The sequence below is a fragment of the Dermacentor variabilis genome, chromosome 9, assembly GCF_050947875.1.
Source record: "Dermacentor variabilis isolate Ectoservices chromosome 9, ASM5094787v1, whole genome shotgun sequence".
Lineage (NCBI taxonomy): Eukaryota > Metazoa > Arthropoda > Arachnida > Ixodida > Ixodidae > Dermacentor > Dermacentor variabilis.
Genome location: NC_134576.1, coordinates 45,044,018 through 45,064,199, shown reverse-complemented (window position 1 = coordinate 45,064,199; position 20,182 = coordinate 45,044,018). Strand labels below are relative to the sequence as shown.

Here is a 20,182-nt window from a genome sequence, read left to right as displayed (position 1 = left end):
CTGCTAGTCTCTTTTAGGTAGGTCCCGCACTAACTTACCATTGTATTGTTACGACCGGAACACGGCTGAAATTTCTAAGCACGGTTTATTGGCACTTATCATCAGTCGATCGTCTCAGCAGAGCTGCCTCGTGGAAGTCGGCAGGTTAACACTGTTTTGCTCAGTCAAGTAGAAAATGTAGCAAAGTTCTTCCTTCACAACTCCACACCTTCACAAATTCTACTGCATATATGAAAATTTAGCTTAATCAAGCTTGTCCTTAGGGGAATGCACAGCAATGTTGGTTACACATGCTGTTGGCACAAAATTGGTACGGAACTGACTTGAAACCCATGTCATATTCAGAATTTGTTTGAAGTGGATAAGTCATGCAAACTCACCGAATACAGTTTGTAAATTCCAAATTGTGCCATTAAGTAATTAGTTAAATAGCTAATGGGTGCAACTTTCGTATTTATTCGATTATGCATTCCGATAACCCGTGCAAGTAATGTCTGCCTGTTCGAGTGATCTAACTTCAGGATGAATTGTCCTATCGTGCACAGGTGAATTTTTTTTTAATTGTTAGTTTTAAAAAAGCTCTAGGTGTACTTTCACTGCTGTAGAACCTTGTTCATATGTCTTGATAGAACACATTAACGAAAAAAATGTACTACCCAAAGTCATTAAAACCTTAACAAATTCAACTGCAGTTGAAATCTACAGGAAGCGTTGCGCATTCATTGTAGTTTGAGGCACCGAGCTGTTCGGGTCTGAGGCACCTGAGACTTGCGTTGTTGCTTTTGCGGCTTGAACGTGTTTGCGTTTGCACTCCTCGAATTCGGGTCAGCAGCTTTTCTGGGCAGGCATTTGGCAGGAAGTTTTCGTGTGCCCCCTAGTGAGAATCAGTTGCCTCATGAGACATCAAACTGGTGAGACACAAGTGACCGAAGACGCGCTTTTTTGTTTTCCTTTTGCATACCGTTTTAAACTCAAATGGAATCGAGCTGGTGGGCAGTGCTGGAATACAATGCTGCCAGAACAAAACATGATGCTCATTTCAAGCCGGCTGCAGCAAGGAATGGCAGTGCGTTTGTGTTACTGCCTATTAAAAGTATGCAGTATGCTTCTAGCAGCACTGCGCCGCGTTTGCTGTGAAACGGATAGGTGAAGATGCTTATCGCATTAGTGTTATCGCAATAGGGTTATCATGTTAAGTGCAACTGTTTGGGTCATTTTGTGTGTTTGTGATTGGGAGCATTAGCACCGAAAAAATCATATGGAAAGGGATCATATCAACAATGTTCTACTATTTTTGGTGGCCAGCCAATAAGCAGTGTTCAGCCTATTTTCACTGCTGCCTTCCCCTGCTGGAAGGCCATCATCGATTATGAAACAATTGAATAAGTTTTGTCTCATCATCATGCTGCTGCTGTTGAAAGCTTAATAAGTGGCTTGTGATGCGGGTGTTCTACCTCTACGCCACCGCTGCACCCAGCGGTGGCGTAGAGGTAGAACACCCGCCTCACGTGCAAAAGGTCCGTGGTTCGAATCCCAGTGCCATGCAATTTTCCACTGGATAAAAAAAAAAAAAAAAAATCCGCGTGTTGATAAAATTGCATAAACAGGCCTGGAGTGTGGCCTGATCCTGGTGACCAGAACCAGTAATGCACTCTCTCACCAGAGCAGGATTGGCCACCCTGGTGCAGTACTTGGCCACAACCTCCTGTATGAACACAACAATCAAACCGCGGCCCTCAGTCCCCAGCAGCTGCGAAGCAACTGACCACGGCGGCGGTCAGACCTGTGACGCTGCAGAGGGTGCTAAGAATCCCTGGCTCCGGACAGGCCGCCATTGGAATATGAACCTGGCAACGTTTAACACTAGAACGTTGTCTAGTGAGGCGAGTCTAGCAGTGAGTGCTATTGGAGGAATTGGAGGGAAGTAAATGAGATATAATAGGGCTCAGTGAAGTTAAAAGGCCAAAAGGAGCATATACAGTGCTAAAATCGGGCACGTCCTGTGCTACCGGGGCTTAGCGGAGAGGCGAGAACTAGGAGTCGGATTCCTGATTAATAAGAACATAGCTGGTAACATACAGGAAATCTATAGCAGTAACGAGAGGGTGGCAGGTCTTGTTGTGCAACTTAATAAGAGGTGCAAAATGAAGGTTATACAGGTCTACGCCCCTACATCCAGTCATGATGACCAGGAAGTCGAAAGCTTCTATGAAGACGTGGAATCGGCGATGGGTAAAGTCAAAACAAAATACACTATACTGATGGGCGACTTCAAAGCCAAGGCAGGCAAGAAGCAGGATGGAGACAACGCAGTGGGGGAATATGGCATAGGCACTAGGAATAGCAGGGGAGAGTTATTAGTAGAGATTGTGGAACAGAATAATATGCGGATAATGAATACCTTCTTCCGCAAGCGAGATAGCTGAAAGTGGACGTGGAGGAGCCTGAACGGCGAGACTAGAAATGAAATAGACTTCATACTCTGCGCTAACCCTGGCATCATATGAGATGTGGACCTGCTCAGCAAGGTGCGCTGCAGTGACCATAGGATGGTAACAACTTGAATTAGCCTAGACTTGAGGAGGGAACGGAAGCAGCTGGTACATAAGAAGTTGATCAATGAGTTCGCGGTAAGAGGCAAAATAGAGGAATTCCCGATCAAGCTACAGAACAGATATTCAGCTTTAACTCAGGAAGAGGACCTTAGTGTTGAAACAATGAACGACAATATTATGGGCATCATTAAGGAGTGTGCAATAGAAGACGGTGGTAACTCCGTTAGGCAGGATACCAGTAAGCTATCACAGGAGACGAAAGATCTGATCAAGAAACGCCAATGTATGAAAGCCTCTAACCCTACAGCTAAAATAGAACTGGCAGAACTTCCGAAGTTAATCAACAAGCGTAAGACAGCTGACATAGGGACGTATAGTATGGATAGAATTGAACATGCTCTCAGGAACGGAGGAAGCTTAAAAGCAGTGAAGAAGAAACTAGGAATTGGCAAGAATCAGATGTATACGTTAAGAGACAAAGCCGGCAATATCATTACTAATATGGATGAGATAGTTCAAGTGGCTGAGGAGTTCTATAAAGATTTATACAGTACCAGTGGCACCCACGACGATAATGGAAGAGAGAATAGTCTAGAGGAATTCGAAATCCCACAGGTAACGCCGGAAGAAGTAAAGAAAGCCTTGGGAGCTATGCAGAGGGGGAAAGCAGCTGGGGAGGATCAGGTAACAGCAGATTTATTGAAGGATTGTGGGCAGATTGTTCTAGAGAAACTGGTCACCCTGTATACGCAATGCCTCATGACCTCGAGCGTACCGGCATCTTGGAGGAATGCTAACATAATCCTTATCCATAAGAAAGGGGACGCCAAAGACTTTAAAAATGATATACCGATCAGCTTACTGTCCGTTGCCTACAAAGTATTTACTGAGGTAATCGCAAATAGAATCAGGAACACCTTAGACTTCTGTCAACCAAAGGACCAGGAAGGATTCCGTGAAGGCTACTCAAATATAGACCATATTCACACTATCAATCAGGTGATAGAGAAATGTGCGGAATATAACTAACCCTTATATATAGCTTTCATTGATTACGAGAAAGCGTTTGATTCTGTCGAAACCTCAGCAGTCATGGAGGCATTGCGGAATCAGGGTGTAGACGATCCGTATGTAAAAATACTGAAAGATATCTATAGCGGCTCCACAGCCATCGTAGTCCTCCATAAAGAAAGCAACAAAATCCCTATGAAGAAAGGCGTCAGGCAGGGAGATACAATCTCTGCAATGCTATTCACAGCGTGTTTACAGGAGGTATTCAGAGACCTGGATTGGGAAGAATTGGGGATAAGAGTTAATGGAGAATACCTTAGTAACTTGCGATTCGCTGATGATATTGCCTTGCTTAGTAACTCAGGGGACCAACTGCAATACATGCTCACTGACCTGGAGAGGCAAAGCCAAAGGGTGGGTCTAAAAATTAATCTGCAGAAAACTAAGGTAATGTTTAACAGTCTCGGAAGAGAACAGCAGTTTACAATAGGTAGTGAGGCACTGGAAGTGGTAAGGGAATACATCTACTTAGGACAGGTAGTGACTGCGGATCCGGATCATGAGACTGAAATAATCAGAAGAATAAGAATGGGCTGGGGTGCGTTTGGCAGTCATTCTGAGATCATGAACAGCAGGTTGCCATTATCCCTCAAGAGAAAAGTTTATAACAGCTGTGTCTTACCAGTACTCACGTACGGGGCAGAAACCTGGAGGCTTACGAAAAGGGTTCTACTTAAATTGAGGACGACTCAACGAGCTATGGAAAGAAGAATGATAGGTGTAACGTTAGTGGATAAGAAAAGAGCAGATTGGGAGAGGGAACAAACGCAACTTAATAATATCTTAGTTGAAATCAAGAAAAAGAAATGGGGGCATGGGCAGGACACGTAATGAGGAGGGAAGATGACCAATGGTCATTAAGAGTTACGGAATTGATCCCAAGGGAAGGGAAGCATAGCAGACGGCGGCAGAAAGCTAGGTGGGCGGACGAGATTAAGAAGTTTGCAGGGATAACATGGCCACAATTAGTACATGACCGGGGTAGTTGGAGAAGTATGGGAGAGGCCTTTGCCCTGCAGTGGGCATAACCAGGCTGATGATGATGATGATGTCACACTGGGCATTTTAATTTCATTACATTTGAATCATATTCAGTGCAACGAGTGCCATTCGACCCGTGGTGTTGCTACACAGAAAAAAACTAATGTCATTTGGTCAAGATATCAGTGGCAATCGTGAAAAACATGGTGAGAAAAGTAAAACAAGGTATGTATAAAATGTCTGAAAAGGTCAATCTATTTATTTTAACATAAATATGGGCATTACTTCACTGAAATAACAGGCATAAAAACTCCTAATTACACAATGTGTGGCCAATATAAGCCAAAGCAAAGCTTAGTCTCCTTTGTAGCCATAGCCAATAAATTGACTGACATGGCAGTGCTGATCAATGGCACTCGGTTGCAGTAGATGAAATGGCTAGTTGTGTGCTTAGCATTGCAAGCAAAGCATACTAATCAGAGGAAGAAGCTCGGATCATCGGATAGATGCACATGCCATTTGAGGTGCCGAAAACACCATGCATACAGGCGCTCGATTGTTTACCGTATGGCCGTCTAGTAAATCAACGGCTGCCAGATGCGTCTGCGTCTGTTTATCAATATCATGTACCACCATGGGGGAAGCACATTACTGGCGTTAATCATACAGCCAACACCTGCATCACTGCCTTGACGTGTTTTAAGCAGCTGCACACCCTGCCAGATGCTATGTTTGTTTGTATGCGGAATATTTGGGAGCACGGCAATCACGGCACGCAAGCGGGCATGTGATATGGTATATTTGTTTTTATGTTGTAGGCATGTACAGTAAGCAGAAAAGCACTAATACCTAGTAAATACAAAGTCCTTAATCAGACGTTTTGCAAATCATTCTACAACTTTCTAATTGGAATTTCTTGCCTAACTCCGTTGCATCAGAAGTTGGTTAATTAATATTGACTGATTATGCAAGTAAGCAGATACAAAAAATAGTTCATTATGGGTAGTAGGTGCAAACACACACAAGAAACAAGTAAGGAGGCACACAAGATTTTTGTTTCTTGTGTGTGTTCGCGCCTACTACCCATAATGAATTGTGACCGACTCGCCCAACAAGACGTCCTTTTGAACAAAAAATAGTGTTACTTGATACAATAGTCAGCAACAAGCATTTGGTCGCATCATCTTATAGAGTATCGACATATTCTTAAACTCTGGCTAAAGTTAGCTGGGACACCCTGTATACTGTATATAAACATTGAATTCTACTGGTACTAATATGAGGCAGAAACTTGAGGGTACCAAAGAGGCATGAGGAAAAGTTAGTTAAAGACTGCACAATGAGTGATGGAACGAAAAGTGTTAAGAGACAAGAATATAGCAGCGTGGATTAAAGAGGAAGTGGCAGTAGCTGATATTTCATTTCAGACAACGAAGTCTCGGATGCAAGGGCAAAAGGCAGATGTGATCTGCCCGATGAGACCCCAGCACCCGAATGCACGTACTTGTAGCATATAGCCATGGAAACAAGAACATCATATACTGCCGTTATATATATAGAACACAGTTTTATACAAAGTAAACAAACGGAACAAGGTGCATACCTTTGCAATCATAGAGGAAAATTCGTACACGCAACGAAACACCAGGAACTTAAAATTTCTGTATACACAACCTATTATTCATTAGGACAGGAAAGGAGGTAAGCTTTAGCATTCTTTTTCAAAGAGTTCAGGGACACACATTTCTTAATCATTTCTATGGCCTGTGTATGTCTTTTGAGAAGACTGGGAATCAAGTATGAAGGCCTTTTGGTTCCATAGTTGGTCCACACATGTGGAATTCTGTATTGGTCGTGCCTTAATTTATAAGGCACATTACTACTAAAGTGCAATTAAAGATATCTAGAAGGATGGAGCTTGATTTCGTCAAAGATGTAATAGAGCAATTTCAACTCATATGTAATTTGTTCATTTTTACAATGGTGTATTCTAAAAAGTGCGAACCTGTGTGTTCATTCATTCATTCAAATAACTTTATTGAGTGCCCTACAGTATTGTTGTATGAAAGATTTTCGACATATTGTATTGCTTTTTTCTGTACAGATTAGTTTGGTTGTAGGCGCAAATCAGCATACAATAGTGAAGATGTGAATGAATTAGGGTGTAGTATAACTGTCACTTCAGCTATTTGGGAACAAGGTTTTTAATTTTGTACAATTCACAGAGGGACCTTGATATAATACGTTGTAACAATATGTTGGCATGAATTTTGTTAACATGCTGGGACCAACTCAAGTGTTCTTCAAAAAGGATATTGTAGTTGACATTAAGAGGAAGAAATGGAGCTGGGCAGGCCATTAACGCATTGGGCAGGTGATCGGTGGCCAATTCGAATTACAGAATGAGCGTCAACAGAATGGAAGCACAGTCAAGGAAAGCAGAAAATTTGGTGGGATGGTGAAATTGCAAATTTGCAGGCACAACTTGGAGTCGGCTAGCACAAGACAAGGGTAATCGGAGGTCAGGGCAAGAGGCCTTTTTTCCTCCAGGGGACATAAAAATGAGTGATTACAATGACATTATATTGTCAAAGCAGTCTTGGCAAAGCTGTAGGGATGGTAATTTTCCAGTTTTCTTATTAACAGTTTTTAGATGGCACATAAGCGAATAGTGTAGGCACCTGGTAGTTAGTGGAAATAACACGAATGCCAGAGCCTCTGGGATTTTCAGACTGTCGTTGGTGCCACCTTATCCCGGAGGTCATGCCCAGGTTCCATGCTGGTTATGAGCGCTCCATTTTCTGCTCACTTAATCTCCTTTGCTAATGACTGAACCAGTCAACACGCTTTATTGTTTCTTTTTAGTGTCCATTTAAAGTGTTTCAGTGCTCCCTTCCCCCAGCATAGAGTAGCCAACCAGATGCCTTTCTGGTTAACATCTCTTTCATTTCACTCTCTCAAGGCAAACTTGTTCGGCGAGTGGTCCAAGGCAAACTTGTTTTAGGGAGTGGTCCAGATAGTAGACACATTTAGTTGGCCTTAATTTTTGCGACATGCTGTTTTCACAAGAAATAAATGCATTATCGTGCCTCTTGACATCTACTTGTCTTTCTCACTTGGCACCGAGGAAATAAGGGACAGAAGGATTTTGCATGCCATCCTAATTTATTGCTCAGGGCCGGTGTTTCTTTGTTCCGTACTCTCTTTTATATGTAGCATATAACTAGGGTTGTGCGAATAGTGATTATTGAGACTGAATCGAATATGAATCAAATAGGCCGAGAAACAAATAGTATATCAAATACTTTCGAGTAGTTTTCAAATGAGAAAGAACTTTTATTGCAATTAATATAAAACGATGTGTTGCATCCCAGTATTTTCAAATTTAGGAAGCTTCTGTCATTACACAGTACATTATGACATTGTTTATTAAAAGCACAAATGGAGCATTAGAAGAGAACAAGTAGTTTCTTCACATGTACAGGGCTCTTCAGAGAGTGCAAATGTTTGCTATACAGCCTCTAAAGTAGGGCTACCTAAGTGATGTAGCGTGTTCCACTGTGCAAGTTCTCATGTTTTATATCTATACTATGCCTGTGGGGGGTGAAAATTTGCATACCTTTGCTCCAATTTTATGTTTGAGTGCAGTCTACATGTGGAAATATTTGAAAAATATTATAAAAATGTTTGCATTTACGAATGTTGACTATTTGATTCGAAGACTGAATCGAATATTCGATTCAATTCATTATTTGCTAGTTTTGAATATTTGCACACCCCTATATATAAAGCTATGAAGACTGGGGAGACTTCTTTCACTGCTTGCATCTGCTACCAAAAAATAGTGCACCACAAACGAAAGAAAGACATTGGCATACATCAGTTATTGTGAAGTAACATTAAGGCTTGCATTTTTGTGTCGCTAATTATGATGTAAACATTACATGGAAGCCATTGCAGATCTGAACCTACTTACTACTGAACAAACGGAATGGCATGTTTCTGCGACCAGCAGCCACATCGAGCACAGATTGTACTCGTGACCAAAACATAGTGTATTGTTTATGGGAAGCACAAAGGTGGACAAAGAATGTATAATTTGACATAACCCTATGTACACTTGTTCGAAGATACGAATTAGTGTTTAGGCGCTTCAATTAGTAATGAAGCTTCCCTCCTGCATCTCTCTTGCTGACCATGGCTGCCTGCTGCTGCTGCTCGTGTGTTGTCGCTGAATAGCTCATGTTTGGCTGTGCAATGGTGGCGCCATCTAGGAGCGATGGCTCGCACTATGCCCGCAGCAGTGCAAGGTTGAGGGGGGCAAGCCGGCCTGCGCATGCGGGTTGTTGTCCGCTGTTGTAGAGGGCGAGGGGACTGCGACATGGAGAGCTGCTGTGAGATGGGAGAGAGGGCACCGGAGGAGGTGGCCTGATGGTCGCGCATGCATTGCACCGCTTGGCAACCACATGGGTGGTCGCACCTTCACCTTTAAGGGGAGGTTGGGTACCACAAACAAATGGTGCAGAAAGCCAGCTTGCCTGTTTCAGCTGCTGTAATGCCGGTTGCATTCAAAGGTCTATTGCATTCTTCGCTAACATCAATTAATCATTCGGTTTCACTGAATGAACACAAACAAGTGTTTCAGCACTCCTTAGGCATTTACTGAAAGCTTTGCTGTTGTATTCCAGTAGGGCACGTTGGATCTGCTGCATTCTTTTTTTTTTTTTGTAAAATGTCGCATATCAGGAACAGCACTGAGAATACATGGAACGAAGCTGACATAGCCGCACTACTTGCATATCTTTCAAAGCATTGCCTGCTATTTGCCAGCATTGTCTGCTAATGAGAATTCAGCAAGCTTGCAAGCATGCATGTTGCATTTTTCAGCTATTTTGTTTTTATTGTACACTTGTACAGCGATAATTCTGCAGGACTTATAGGAATGTGATGTTTGCCAAGCATGTTGCAAAATGGCACGTGACCTGCTTCAATATATGTTAAAAAGAAGTTGTCAGTTTACAATGGGGGGTACATTGTCAAAGGGAAACCTCAATGCAAGGTTCATACTTTCCTGGCACTTTAGTTGCAAGAGCCAAGTAAAATTATGTTGATGTACTGTGTAGGATGCTGCAGGCATCTGAGAAAGGAATTATGCACGTCGGTGGCGAGTTCACAAAGGCCATGTTTACTTGTCTTTAATGTTGTGGGTCGTCTCCAGCCCAGGCATGCTTTTTGCTTGCAGAACATCATTTTTGGTTCTAGTTGCGCCATAACTCTACGCATTGCGCAGGGGCTTAGGAAGGTGCCAGAACCACTAACCACATGTTTACTGCATAGCTAAGCTATTGTGCTTTTGCAAGAGGGAAAGAGTTCATGCGTGCTCTCTCTCTCTTTTTTTTTCCCCATTCGCAATGGGCTGTGCTGCTCGTGAAATTTGAATCCAACCTACCGTGGTAAAATTTTGCCTATAGCAATGCATTCCACTTCACTGCTGAGACAGCCAGCATCACAATCACTTTTAATTTTAATTTATTGCTTCACAAAGTTGTTATAAGTTTTGACAAATATGAAATACAAAACGAGGTCCCACAGTGAATGACTGTATTGGGGCCTCCTGTCAAGGTTATATGATAGGCATGATTATACGACATGATAATACTACATTCTGTTGATACACTGTTGATACGCAATTAAAACAAATATCAGAGGAAGCAAGTAAAAATGAAATCCACAAAAAATGAAAGAAAAAAAAAAACTAGGTAAAAATTACAAATGCAACTATGTAGCTATGTATATCACTCGTGAATTATGCACACATAACGGACATACTTTGATGCAGTGATCACGGATACAGTGACGTAAACCTAAAATGTTCACTGATATTGGTCAGTAAACTGTATGGTTATGACGAATGTTGGGTATAACAAACTTAATTGTGTACAGGATGTAACTTCGTTACAAGTTTTGGCTGTTGTATGTCCTTGTTAGTCATGTAACGACACTCATGGCAGTGTCTCATCAGATTAAATATCTGTTCAGCCAAGTGGTTCTTCAGCACAAAAGTAACACACTACGCTTTTCACAGGGCTACGTTGAAGAAATAGTGGCTACGTTGCCACTATGTGGGAATACAAGGATTTTTTTTTTTTTCTTGCACCTCTCTCTTGGTTTTTGTTACATGGTTTCTTTGCTTTGGCGCGTCTATGTACTACTGCTCAAGCACTGGCGCGCGCACAGGTGGGCAGCGGTTTGGGTTTTGTTCCGCGGGCGGCTTCGGCTTCTTGTGCTCGCAAAACTGATGGCTATCTCGTTACTAATCGCTGGAAGGGTGACCGCCTATTACTCGCACGTTTATTGCTCACAAGGTTGCGCATACGTGAAGGATGCCGTCGCGCATGGGTTTCCTTTTTTTGGAGACACAAAATATAATCGCTTCTGGTTGGTGATAAGATTAAGGATTAGCGGAGTTTGTCACACGTTTTGCTTTTTTGATGGGCACACAACCACACAGATTTCTTGAGTGCAATCACCTGCGCAGTTCGATTATGCTATGGACGTAAATATTAGTGTAAGAGCCGGAACATTTGAGACTTGCAAAATATTCTCATGTGCGCATTTTCTAAGCCTTAAACTGTGTGTATAACAATGCATCAAGTTTTCGATTCTTATAAGTTTATTTCCTTTTTTTATTGTTAATATATATATATATATATATATATATATATATATATATATATATATATATATATATATATATATATATATATATATATATATATATATATATATATACCAATGCAAAATATTTTTTCTCTCTTTATGATCACCCTGGAAAAATTACGGTACATTTTTTTCTATATAGGTCCCTCTGAAAAATTTAAATCTGCAAGAAAATAAGATCGACCCTGGGCAGTCGCATATGGCGAAAAATATCAACCCTGAAAGGGTTAAAGCTACTCAGTGTTTTTCTACATTTTCTTGGCCAACGTCTGACAGCAAACCTGCCTCTTGCAGGATTTTAGCAGTCATTAGCTAAACAGCACTTGGTAGAGTGGAGAAATAGCCGAGTAGATTGTGAAGCAAATGGCGTAGGCTGCTTCTGGAAGATAATGTGAATTTGATTTTTTTGTTTTCAGCTGAACTGTTTGGTAGGTGATGTACGTGTCATTAATACTTGATCTCTTGATCTCAAATTTATATTACTGCCTCTGTCTTTATATTGCTTCATTGTAATGGGATGATCGGGTGGGTTAAAATACACATTGCCGATAGGTAGTGAACTGTGTAGGTCTTTTAACAAGGCCATGCCCAAAAACTTGCCTGCTGGAAAACTTTTGGATGTTGGGCGATCATCTCAAGTGCCGTAAATTTTTTGCAATAGAGGAGGACAGGAATGTTGAAGCTGAAGAGAGAGGATGGGTATGAAAAAGGATTAAAAAAAAGGATTTGTTATCTGAACATCACTTATGTACTCTACTCACTTTTCTAGTTACTTCTCCAGATTTTGTTGTCGTGTTGCTGATTGAAGCTGTTATCTACTAACTAGCTTTCGTCTCTAAGGATTTGACATTCTTTGTGCTATGTTTGAACCTCTAATTGCTAGTATGGCAGAGATTGTGTGCTGCACTGTTATGTAACTAGTCATCTACCTTTTTTTTTTCAGGAGCTGCATGACATATGCTGGAGTCCCAAGTTTTAGGATTAATTTTTTTGATCATTTTTGCCCAAATTTGTCATTTAATACGTACAAGTATGAATCAGCAATTGTACTTAATTTATAGATCTTGGGATTAACCACAGTGCTTGTACACGATTTCATGTATATATTTTCATCTCCATGTTTGTTTAGTGCAGCTTTTTTAATGCTATAGACTTCAGGGTAGTTAATGAAAAGGTAATGTATAAATGGTAGCCACTGCTAAGTTTTAGTGATGCAAGTTTTTTGCTGTTGTCAGGTCTCTTCTGGATTTGCGGTAGTACTGTGTATGTTGTGTGCCTGTGTTTAATGAAGGTCCCTGTGAGAAGTGCCTTTTGTGAAAAGTGAATCTTGTCCGAAGATCTGTCACAGAAGGGTAGATGTGTTACCGTCTATTGCAGCCATGTTTGGGGTTGCAGTCACGGTGTGAGGTAAGCAGGAGTGCCAAATTTCTTATCACCTGCCATGGTCGGTCAATGGCTGCGGTTATGCTGGTGAGCATGAGGTTGCGGATGTGGTTTCCGGCCATAGCGGGAAAATACAAAAGTGCTCATCTGCTGTGCTTTGGGTGCACAATAAAGAACCCCAGGTGGTCAAAATTGTCGTTGTAAAATTTACAGGGCGCCTTTATGCCAGTGATAGCATTGTGATAGCATTGTAAGCAGACGTGACACCTTTTGGTGTTGTCTGATGAAAAATGTGTGCTGATCCCGAAGGCTTTGCAGTGTAATGCAGCATCTCTAAGCACTAGCAGTCATGAGGGAATAATGCGAGAAATTTGCTTAGGACACATGTGCCATACATTTGAAAGAGCAACTTTAGCTTGAGAAAAACATTCATGTGATCTTAGCCTAATAATTTCAGCATTGGGCAGCTGTGCTAAAAGACAGGTTGGATCCCACTATCGGTTACGCATTTTTTAGTGTTAAATGCAGACTTCACCCATTTTGGGGGTACCTAATAGAAAACTAGGCACGTTGAGTGCGTGTGAGCAAGTTGCAGTGTGCATGAAATTGCCAAAGAGATAAGAGTTACAGAAATGAAACATTGATAAGTGAATGTGTGCGGAGGTACAGAAATGAAACATTGATAATTGAATGTGTGCAAGGTCACCTGTGATGAATGTGTGCACAGACATCACAATCTTAGTACGATATTGCATACTTAGAGACTGAGTGGGGCTAAATTCTGACCTAATTCTTCCATTTTCAGTATGCCTTAAACTCATTTGCTGCTAGCTGTAACTTTGCATGTCATGGTTATATCAGGGTTCGACTCAAAGGCTTCCACAGAAGGGAGTTTTAGAAATAGTGTACCTCATCTATGTGTATTCGAAGTCCCATGCCCTGCTTCTATTCTTTTGTGTACTTCTTTTTTACATTATTTTATATACCTTATGGTTTGTGTCCCCTAACTTTGGGTGCGCAATACCTAAAGCTCGCTCGTGGCCTTTAAGCCCATGTTGTATGCTGTACTGGGGGACTAAAAGTTGGTAGAAATGCTTAACGCTTGGCTCAAGCCACAATGTAAGAATATTATAAGAGATGTGTGAACGGCGGTGCCTCGCCCTGCTGAGGGCGCATCGACAACTTGCATGTGTTTTGGCCATCCTCCGAAGGGCGGCGCTATATGTTAGGGGCCGCCAGCTCATTCTAAAGGGTGAAGCCACATCGACATCACTTCATCGTTCGTGTTTGTTGCATGCGGTTGCAAGTACTTCTGTGCGTTGTGCTGGTATACGTGTGTTTCTTTTGCACGGTTTCTTATGGTATTAATCGTTTTGTCAACCTGTTCACCCAGTTCTATGACAATCGAAACAAGTTTGAACGAGACCAAACCAATCAAGTGCGAGTGAGAGCTGATGTGAGCAGACGATAGTACGAAACGAGCTGTCAGGTGGGTCTGCATATTACCAGTTTTCAGTTTGCACATCAATGAAGGGGCCGCTCTCATTGGTCTCCGCTGTTCGGGGCTTGTGTCTCATTTGCCAATGGTCCCAACATGAGTGCGCCATTTTACGGAAACTATTTCAAGTGCACGCAAAACCGGTATGCTGGGATGGGTGCCGTTCCCACACCTCTCATAATATTCTTACACCGTGGCTCAAGCACTGTGCTGTCCTAGTACAGGCACTAGGAGCAACATTTTTGATGCACTGCACAGGCTTAGGGAGAGCAGTGAGTGGGGCTTCCAACACATTATCTGCTGTGGTGCAGGTGCTGCGATGACATCTCAGCTTGTCTGTTCATGTGTATTAGGAGCTGATTTGCAATTGACATCAAAAAATGCAAAAGACACCAGAGAAAAATGTTATATAAGTTGACCAAGTTGTTTTTCAAATCTCTATATGCATTTGTTTGACAAGAAGGAAGAGCTTGTTATTAGCAGAGAAAGAGAAAAGCTAACTTTTTTGAAGTGTTGTGTCAAAATTGTGGCATTAACGACGTAAGGGTGGCATAGTGAACTTTGCTGTATTTTCATGTACTATTTTGCCTTTCCTATGCCAGTTGAGTTTGTGTAAGTTGGCTGGTTGATTCTCTTACCTACCTTTAAACACCATATAAGCCTTTGTCTCGCCAGACTCTTACGTGAAAGGACACTGTTGAAATCTACAATGTAATGGGTGGCTAGTGCAAGAATTTTAATGTAGCTTCATCTCTCATCTGTTGTTTTTGCTTTGTTCCTTGCTTTACAGGCTTCTGCTCATTGTAAGGCTGGTCTACTCATTACAAAAGTTCAACATACGTTACTAACTCAACTTTATGTTTCTTTTTATTTGAAAATTACTGACCAGCAATGGTTTAGTGACTTGGCTATTGGCAGTGATGATCAAATTTCTTTTCCTCGTCAAGTCGCCCTGTGCACCAGCAGACGGTAAAGCAGAATGAGTGCCCACTGTGCTCTTTGGAAGTGTGCAATTCATCTATTGTGCTTCCACTGACGTGTGCATCCATCATGGCACTGTTGTTGCAGTTTGTTCTTCACTTGTTTACAGCTGAAAAAGATGGGCATGATGCAGCCATTTCTAAGTGTGGTGCCATTTGGCATGGCCAGTGTTGCGAAAGCACACATGCACATGTGCTTCGTGATATAGCTGCTGTCAAGAGAAGGTAGCAAACTGCTGCAGTATCTGTAAAGTGTAATTCACCATGGCGTGAAGGTTCACATATTTTGAGCAGATTTAGCACTCCCTTTGTTCACAAGATAAACTTGTAGTGAAAAATTTGTATTTCACTTGCTTTTATTGCTTTCATTGTTGCTTCCCAGGCACTGTTGCTTTGTGCAGGATCACCTGCCATTGTAGATAAAGTCTGCTTCCTGAATTTTTGACAAAGTGGTTCTCCCATGTTCTTTCCAAATATATGAAATATGAAAGTGAAGAGCATTTTTACTATACTTGAAAAGTTCACTGCATTTCAACTTTTATTTTCCTTGGCCATGTTTTTCTCTGAATGTTTCAGGACTCGTATGATGGTATCACGACAAAAATTATTGTCTGTGCTTAACTATCTTGTTGATAGAAACAGTTGGATTATTGTGGTACTGTCACCCATAGATTGCCATTTTTTCTTCTTGCTCTTACTATATTAGTGTGCTTTGTATTGCTTTTATTAGTGCAAAGCTTAATAGTTATTTCACTAATTAATACATTGCAGAATACCATTTTTTAAGGAATCCTAACAGTTGTCTTCTGGGCCTTAATATAACACATAAGTGCTTTGCTTAGAATCTCAATCCTTGGTCATTCTTGTTAGGGTGCAGCACTGTGTGCATGTAATATTTTCATCTCCTTTGTAAGACAAATTTGCAATATCTTGGGCAATGCTAGTCTCATATAACGGACACCAGAGTTTTTTGTTGTGTTGTGTACTTTATTGTGGTGATGTTCTGTAAGATATATGTTGTAACTACCTCCAACTGTGCTTCGGCATATTGTTTACTAGCATTCTTTGGGCCAATTACACTTTCATTTTAGCTTGAGCAAATTGGTTCATAAGTAAAATTCATTGTAATAAAATATCTTCTGATCTGTTATCTTCTACAGTTCAAGGAATTTGCTGATGAGTAGCAATGAGTGCACTACTGTGTAGGTCATGTGCAGTAGTTTTACTTTTTATGGTGTGCACGGTCTGATATTTTCTCTATGTATCAAAGCTGCATTTATAAGTTCACTTAACATACCTGTCACATGGAAGGACTTTATGCCGTTCATATTGAAAAACGTTTGCATTTAATATCAAAGACAACATTTATCGTTGAAGTAGTAGAGAACTGATTAAAATGTATTTCAAACATAATGTGTGCTCTTCATCAAAAATTGCCATCAAGTACTTATTTTGTTGGTAAACAAAGGCACTAGCAGTTTACATGGTTACAGACTATGTTTGCACCTTCATTGTGCTTAGACATGGCAGCTTCTTTGCTGATAATGCATTTAGTTTGCCGTTAGTTTGAGCCATGTTTCTACTCAGTATGAATGATATTCATGACAATTTATATAAACATAGTCAAAAATTTGGACATGATCACAGTTTAACTAAAAGTAATCTCAATAACGTGATGCAAAATTTAGTAACACAATTTGCACTTAGGAATATTTTTAATGCTTTTTATTAACATGTCATTGCTGATTTATGCATATTATATGTTTTCTCTACTGTAGCACTGCATAAAAGCTAACATTCAAATCACAATATCATTACATACGAGTGTTGTCAATCTGTTAATTTTTTTGATGACCTAGTAATGAGAAAAACTCCTTGCTGCATGCACTCAAGCTTACTAGATTGACATATCTGTGTACACTATTTTGAATCAGCTTTATATAGAGAGCTAGGTATTTTACTTCATTGTACTTATTTGTGGCAACTCCGATAGCTGCTGCAGAAGGCCTGCAGTATTTTTAAGTTTAATTTATGCATAAGGAATACATAAACTAAATTGATGTGCAAACTTGTTATCTATTCACAGAATCTGAGGCCAATGGCTGCAGCTTGGACCAGGCCCAGATGTCACTTGATGCACTTTCGAGGACTTTTGAGCATGTGCCAGGAGGTATCCCAAGCATGTCTCTAGAATTTGACTCGTATATGCATGTTGCAACAAGAGCCGTCCAGGACCACTGCCCACCCAGGAGGCGGCGGGAGGCTCAAGTGGGCGATAGAGCGTACAAGTGTCGCACCTGCCCACTCGAATTCACACAGAAGGCGCATCTGAAGATACACAGGCTCACACACATAGGAGAACAGCCCTTTAAGTGTGCTTCATGCCCTTACGTGACGGCTGATAGATGTTCCCTGGTGACTCACGTGCGCACCCACACAGGCGAGAAGCCTTTCATGTGCAAGCAATGCCCATACACATGTGCCAGGAAGAGCCACTTGGCATCGCACATGCGTACGCACACTGGTGAAAAGCAGCACAAGTGTGCCATATGCCCGTACGCATCTGCCTGGAAGATAAACTTGACACGCCACATACACTTGTGCCATGGCGGAGCGCAATTGCTGCCACGAGACCAGCTCGGTGAGCAGCAGGCGAATGTGCAGAGGTGAAGTGCTATGGCAGTAGGTGTTCATTTGAGTGCTTCTTGCTGATGCAGAAATGGAGTCTTAGAAGACTCTGGTCCCTCCCTGCTCGTACTTAAGAGTTAAGGTCTATATGCTTTAAGAGGGAGCAGAGTATCACGTTTAGGTTTCTGTGCAATGCTCGTGCTTGCGTTCTTCAAGCAGTCATATTATTGAGAAAGCAAACACACACTACAAGAAACCGCCCACAAGTGTGCAGCAAACCATCTTGACAATGGTAGCTTCACCACCACTGTGCACCCTAGCACCTTGTTTTGTTGGCCACTGCACAAAGTCCCACTAAAATTGGTCTCTTCTTTAATTCACTGGGAAGTTGATGGGCACTTTTTTTTCACTCACCATTGTGCTGATTGGCTGTGCTGTGAAGGATTAGTGCTTGTTGTGCTTCAGCATATTGTATGGCAAAGGATTCTGCATTAAGCAGTGCATCAGCTCATTAAACAGCATTTGCTGTTAGAAAATAGTCTGACTACAGTCACTCAAGCTTTAGTTTGCAGTCAGGTGTATTTGACTCTCAGATGAGGAGGGTCAAGCAAAACTTCATCGTCAAGCACAACTCGCACCGTCAAGCACAAACTTGACGTCGCCACAACTATTTTTTTTCCTTGCGAGCAGTACAGCAACTCCGTACTGATTCTGAGATGCGCTGTACCAGTGTGATCTATTCGCATTCTAGTTCAGGAGAATTAGTGTTTCTGTTCTCCAGCAGGTGGAAGTGCAGAAATAACTGCTAAAGGGGTCTTCATGCAATTGTTTAGAAGCAAGGGAACTGAGGGTATATTTATTTCATCATATGACTGGTATGCAGAGATTTGCAGCAATACCTTTTTGCTTTGGTGCATGAAATCATAAATCGTGTCATGGGTGGGAAAGCTAGTATCTAAGCTTTCTCTCGTAAATTGAAAAGAAATGATTGCCCGAGTGCTTAATCACTTCCTTGTTTACATCTGTATGTGTGATTATGTCAGTTTAGTCATTCTGGGTAAAGCCTCAGCACTTATGTAAAATTTGTAGCACTGCATGGTGAATGGATCTCTCTAAATATACATAGTTGAGGTGCTGTTTCAGTAAATGTGCATTTGACTTTTCTTTTTTCTCAAGGAACATTGTCCAGTATGACTGTGATTAAGGTCAGCTTGTGGGCACCAGCCCCACTTATGGGCAGATGGGTGAATAATCCTGAGGTTCAGTATTGTCATGGCACAAGAGCCGATTGTGGTTGAGTATGGCATGGACCCAGCACAATTTGTTGCATGAGCTCTGCCTATGTTGTAACACTATGTATAAGGTCATTAAATGTTCAGGGCCTCAAGATTCTTAAAGCTGTTATTTTCAGACAGTGCATATATATTTAATGTCATTAAAAGATGTGGCAATGTGGTCAATTCAGCTAGTTAGTTTTCCAGCGTAATTTTCAAAAATGAATTTTATTGCCTAAAAATGGAAGCAATGTCACCGAAAAGGTTAGTGTTTGTACTCGAATCAAAGTTCTAGCTAAATAAAAAAGATTGTGTCAAAAAGTGTAGCTGTCAACAACTGTAAAATTCAAAGTAGTTGAAGCAAAGTAGCATCTGTAAAGTTTGCACATAAGTTGTCAAATTAAAAGCTATGACAATCTTAGAAAATGAGCGAAGAAACACTAGTATATGTCCAGCATGAAGAGAGCAAGCTTATTTACAAAAATTGATTCTGACCATTGTTTTCTCGGTACACACAATATTGCCGTTTGTGGTCGATTGGCTGTCATAGATTAGCAGACTTCATGCTTATATGCTGGCAACCTCAACATGTGCAACTGCAGTTACTGCTTGGTAAATTGGGTGCTGATGCTGAATGTAACGGCTGTATTCATGCCCTACAGTGCATGAAAAACAGATCCCCTGCAATTTTGTCATTTTTGAGCATGAAGGTAACCCACGGGTCGAAGTTACTATGCGCACTGATTGATAATCTTGTTAGCTGAAATACCAAAACTGTAGCAATAGATGTTAAAATGTTTATTTCAAGATTTTAATGTTTTAATGTGATAATTCTGGATACTGTTTTATAAAATGTAAATAAAACGTTTTTTGTATAATGATCCTCACTTGTTGCCAAACCTTAATCACTCGTCCAGCACTTTGATACCAGCCCAGATACCAGCAGCATACAGAGCAAGCTCCTTACAAATTTGTGTGTTTTAACTACAGTTGGGTGCGTCACGATAAGATAGCGAGGATAGTTTTTTGTATCGAATCTGTAAAATGATTTTCGGTTGCTAGAAGTGACAGATGATTCAGAACATTCAGAAG

The 20,182-nt window shown here is 41.2% G+C and overlaps 1 protein-coding gene across 1 annotated transcript in view; it reads left to right on the top strand.

Moving 5' to 3' along the window:
- The window catches only part of LOC142592650 (uncharacterized), a 35,411-nt gene extending 15,439 nt beyond the window's left edge, over positions 1 to 19,972 (top strand). Inside the window, exon 3 of the mRNA XM_075704209.1 lies at positions 17,275 to 19,972. Within this exon, the coding sequence (XP_075560324.1) occupies positions 17,313 to 17,858 (546 nt within the window). The 5' untranslated portion in view covers positions 17,275 to 17,312 and the 3' untranslated portion in view covers positions 17,859 to 19,972. The remainder of the gene's footprint in view (positions 1 to 17,274) is intronic.
- Positions 19,973 to 20,182: the final 210 nt, after the last annotated feature.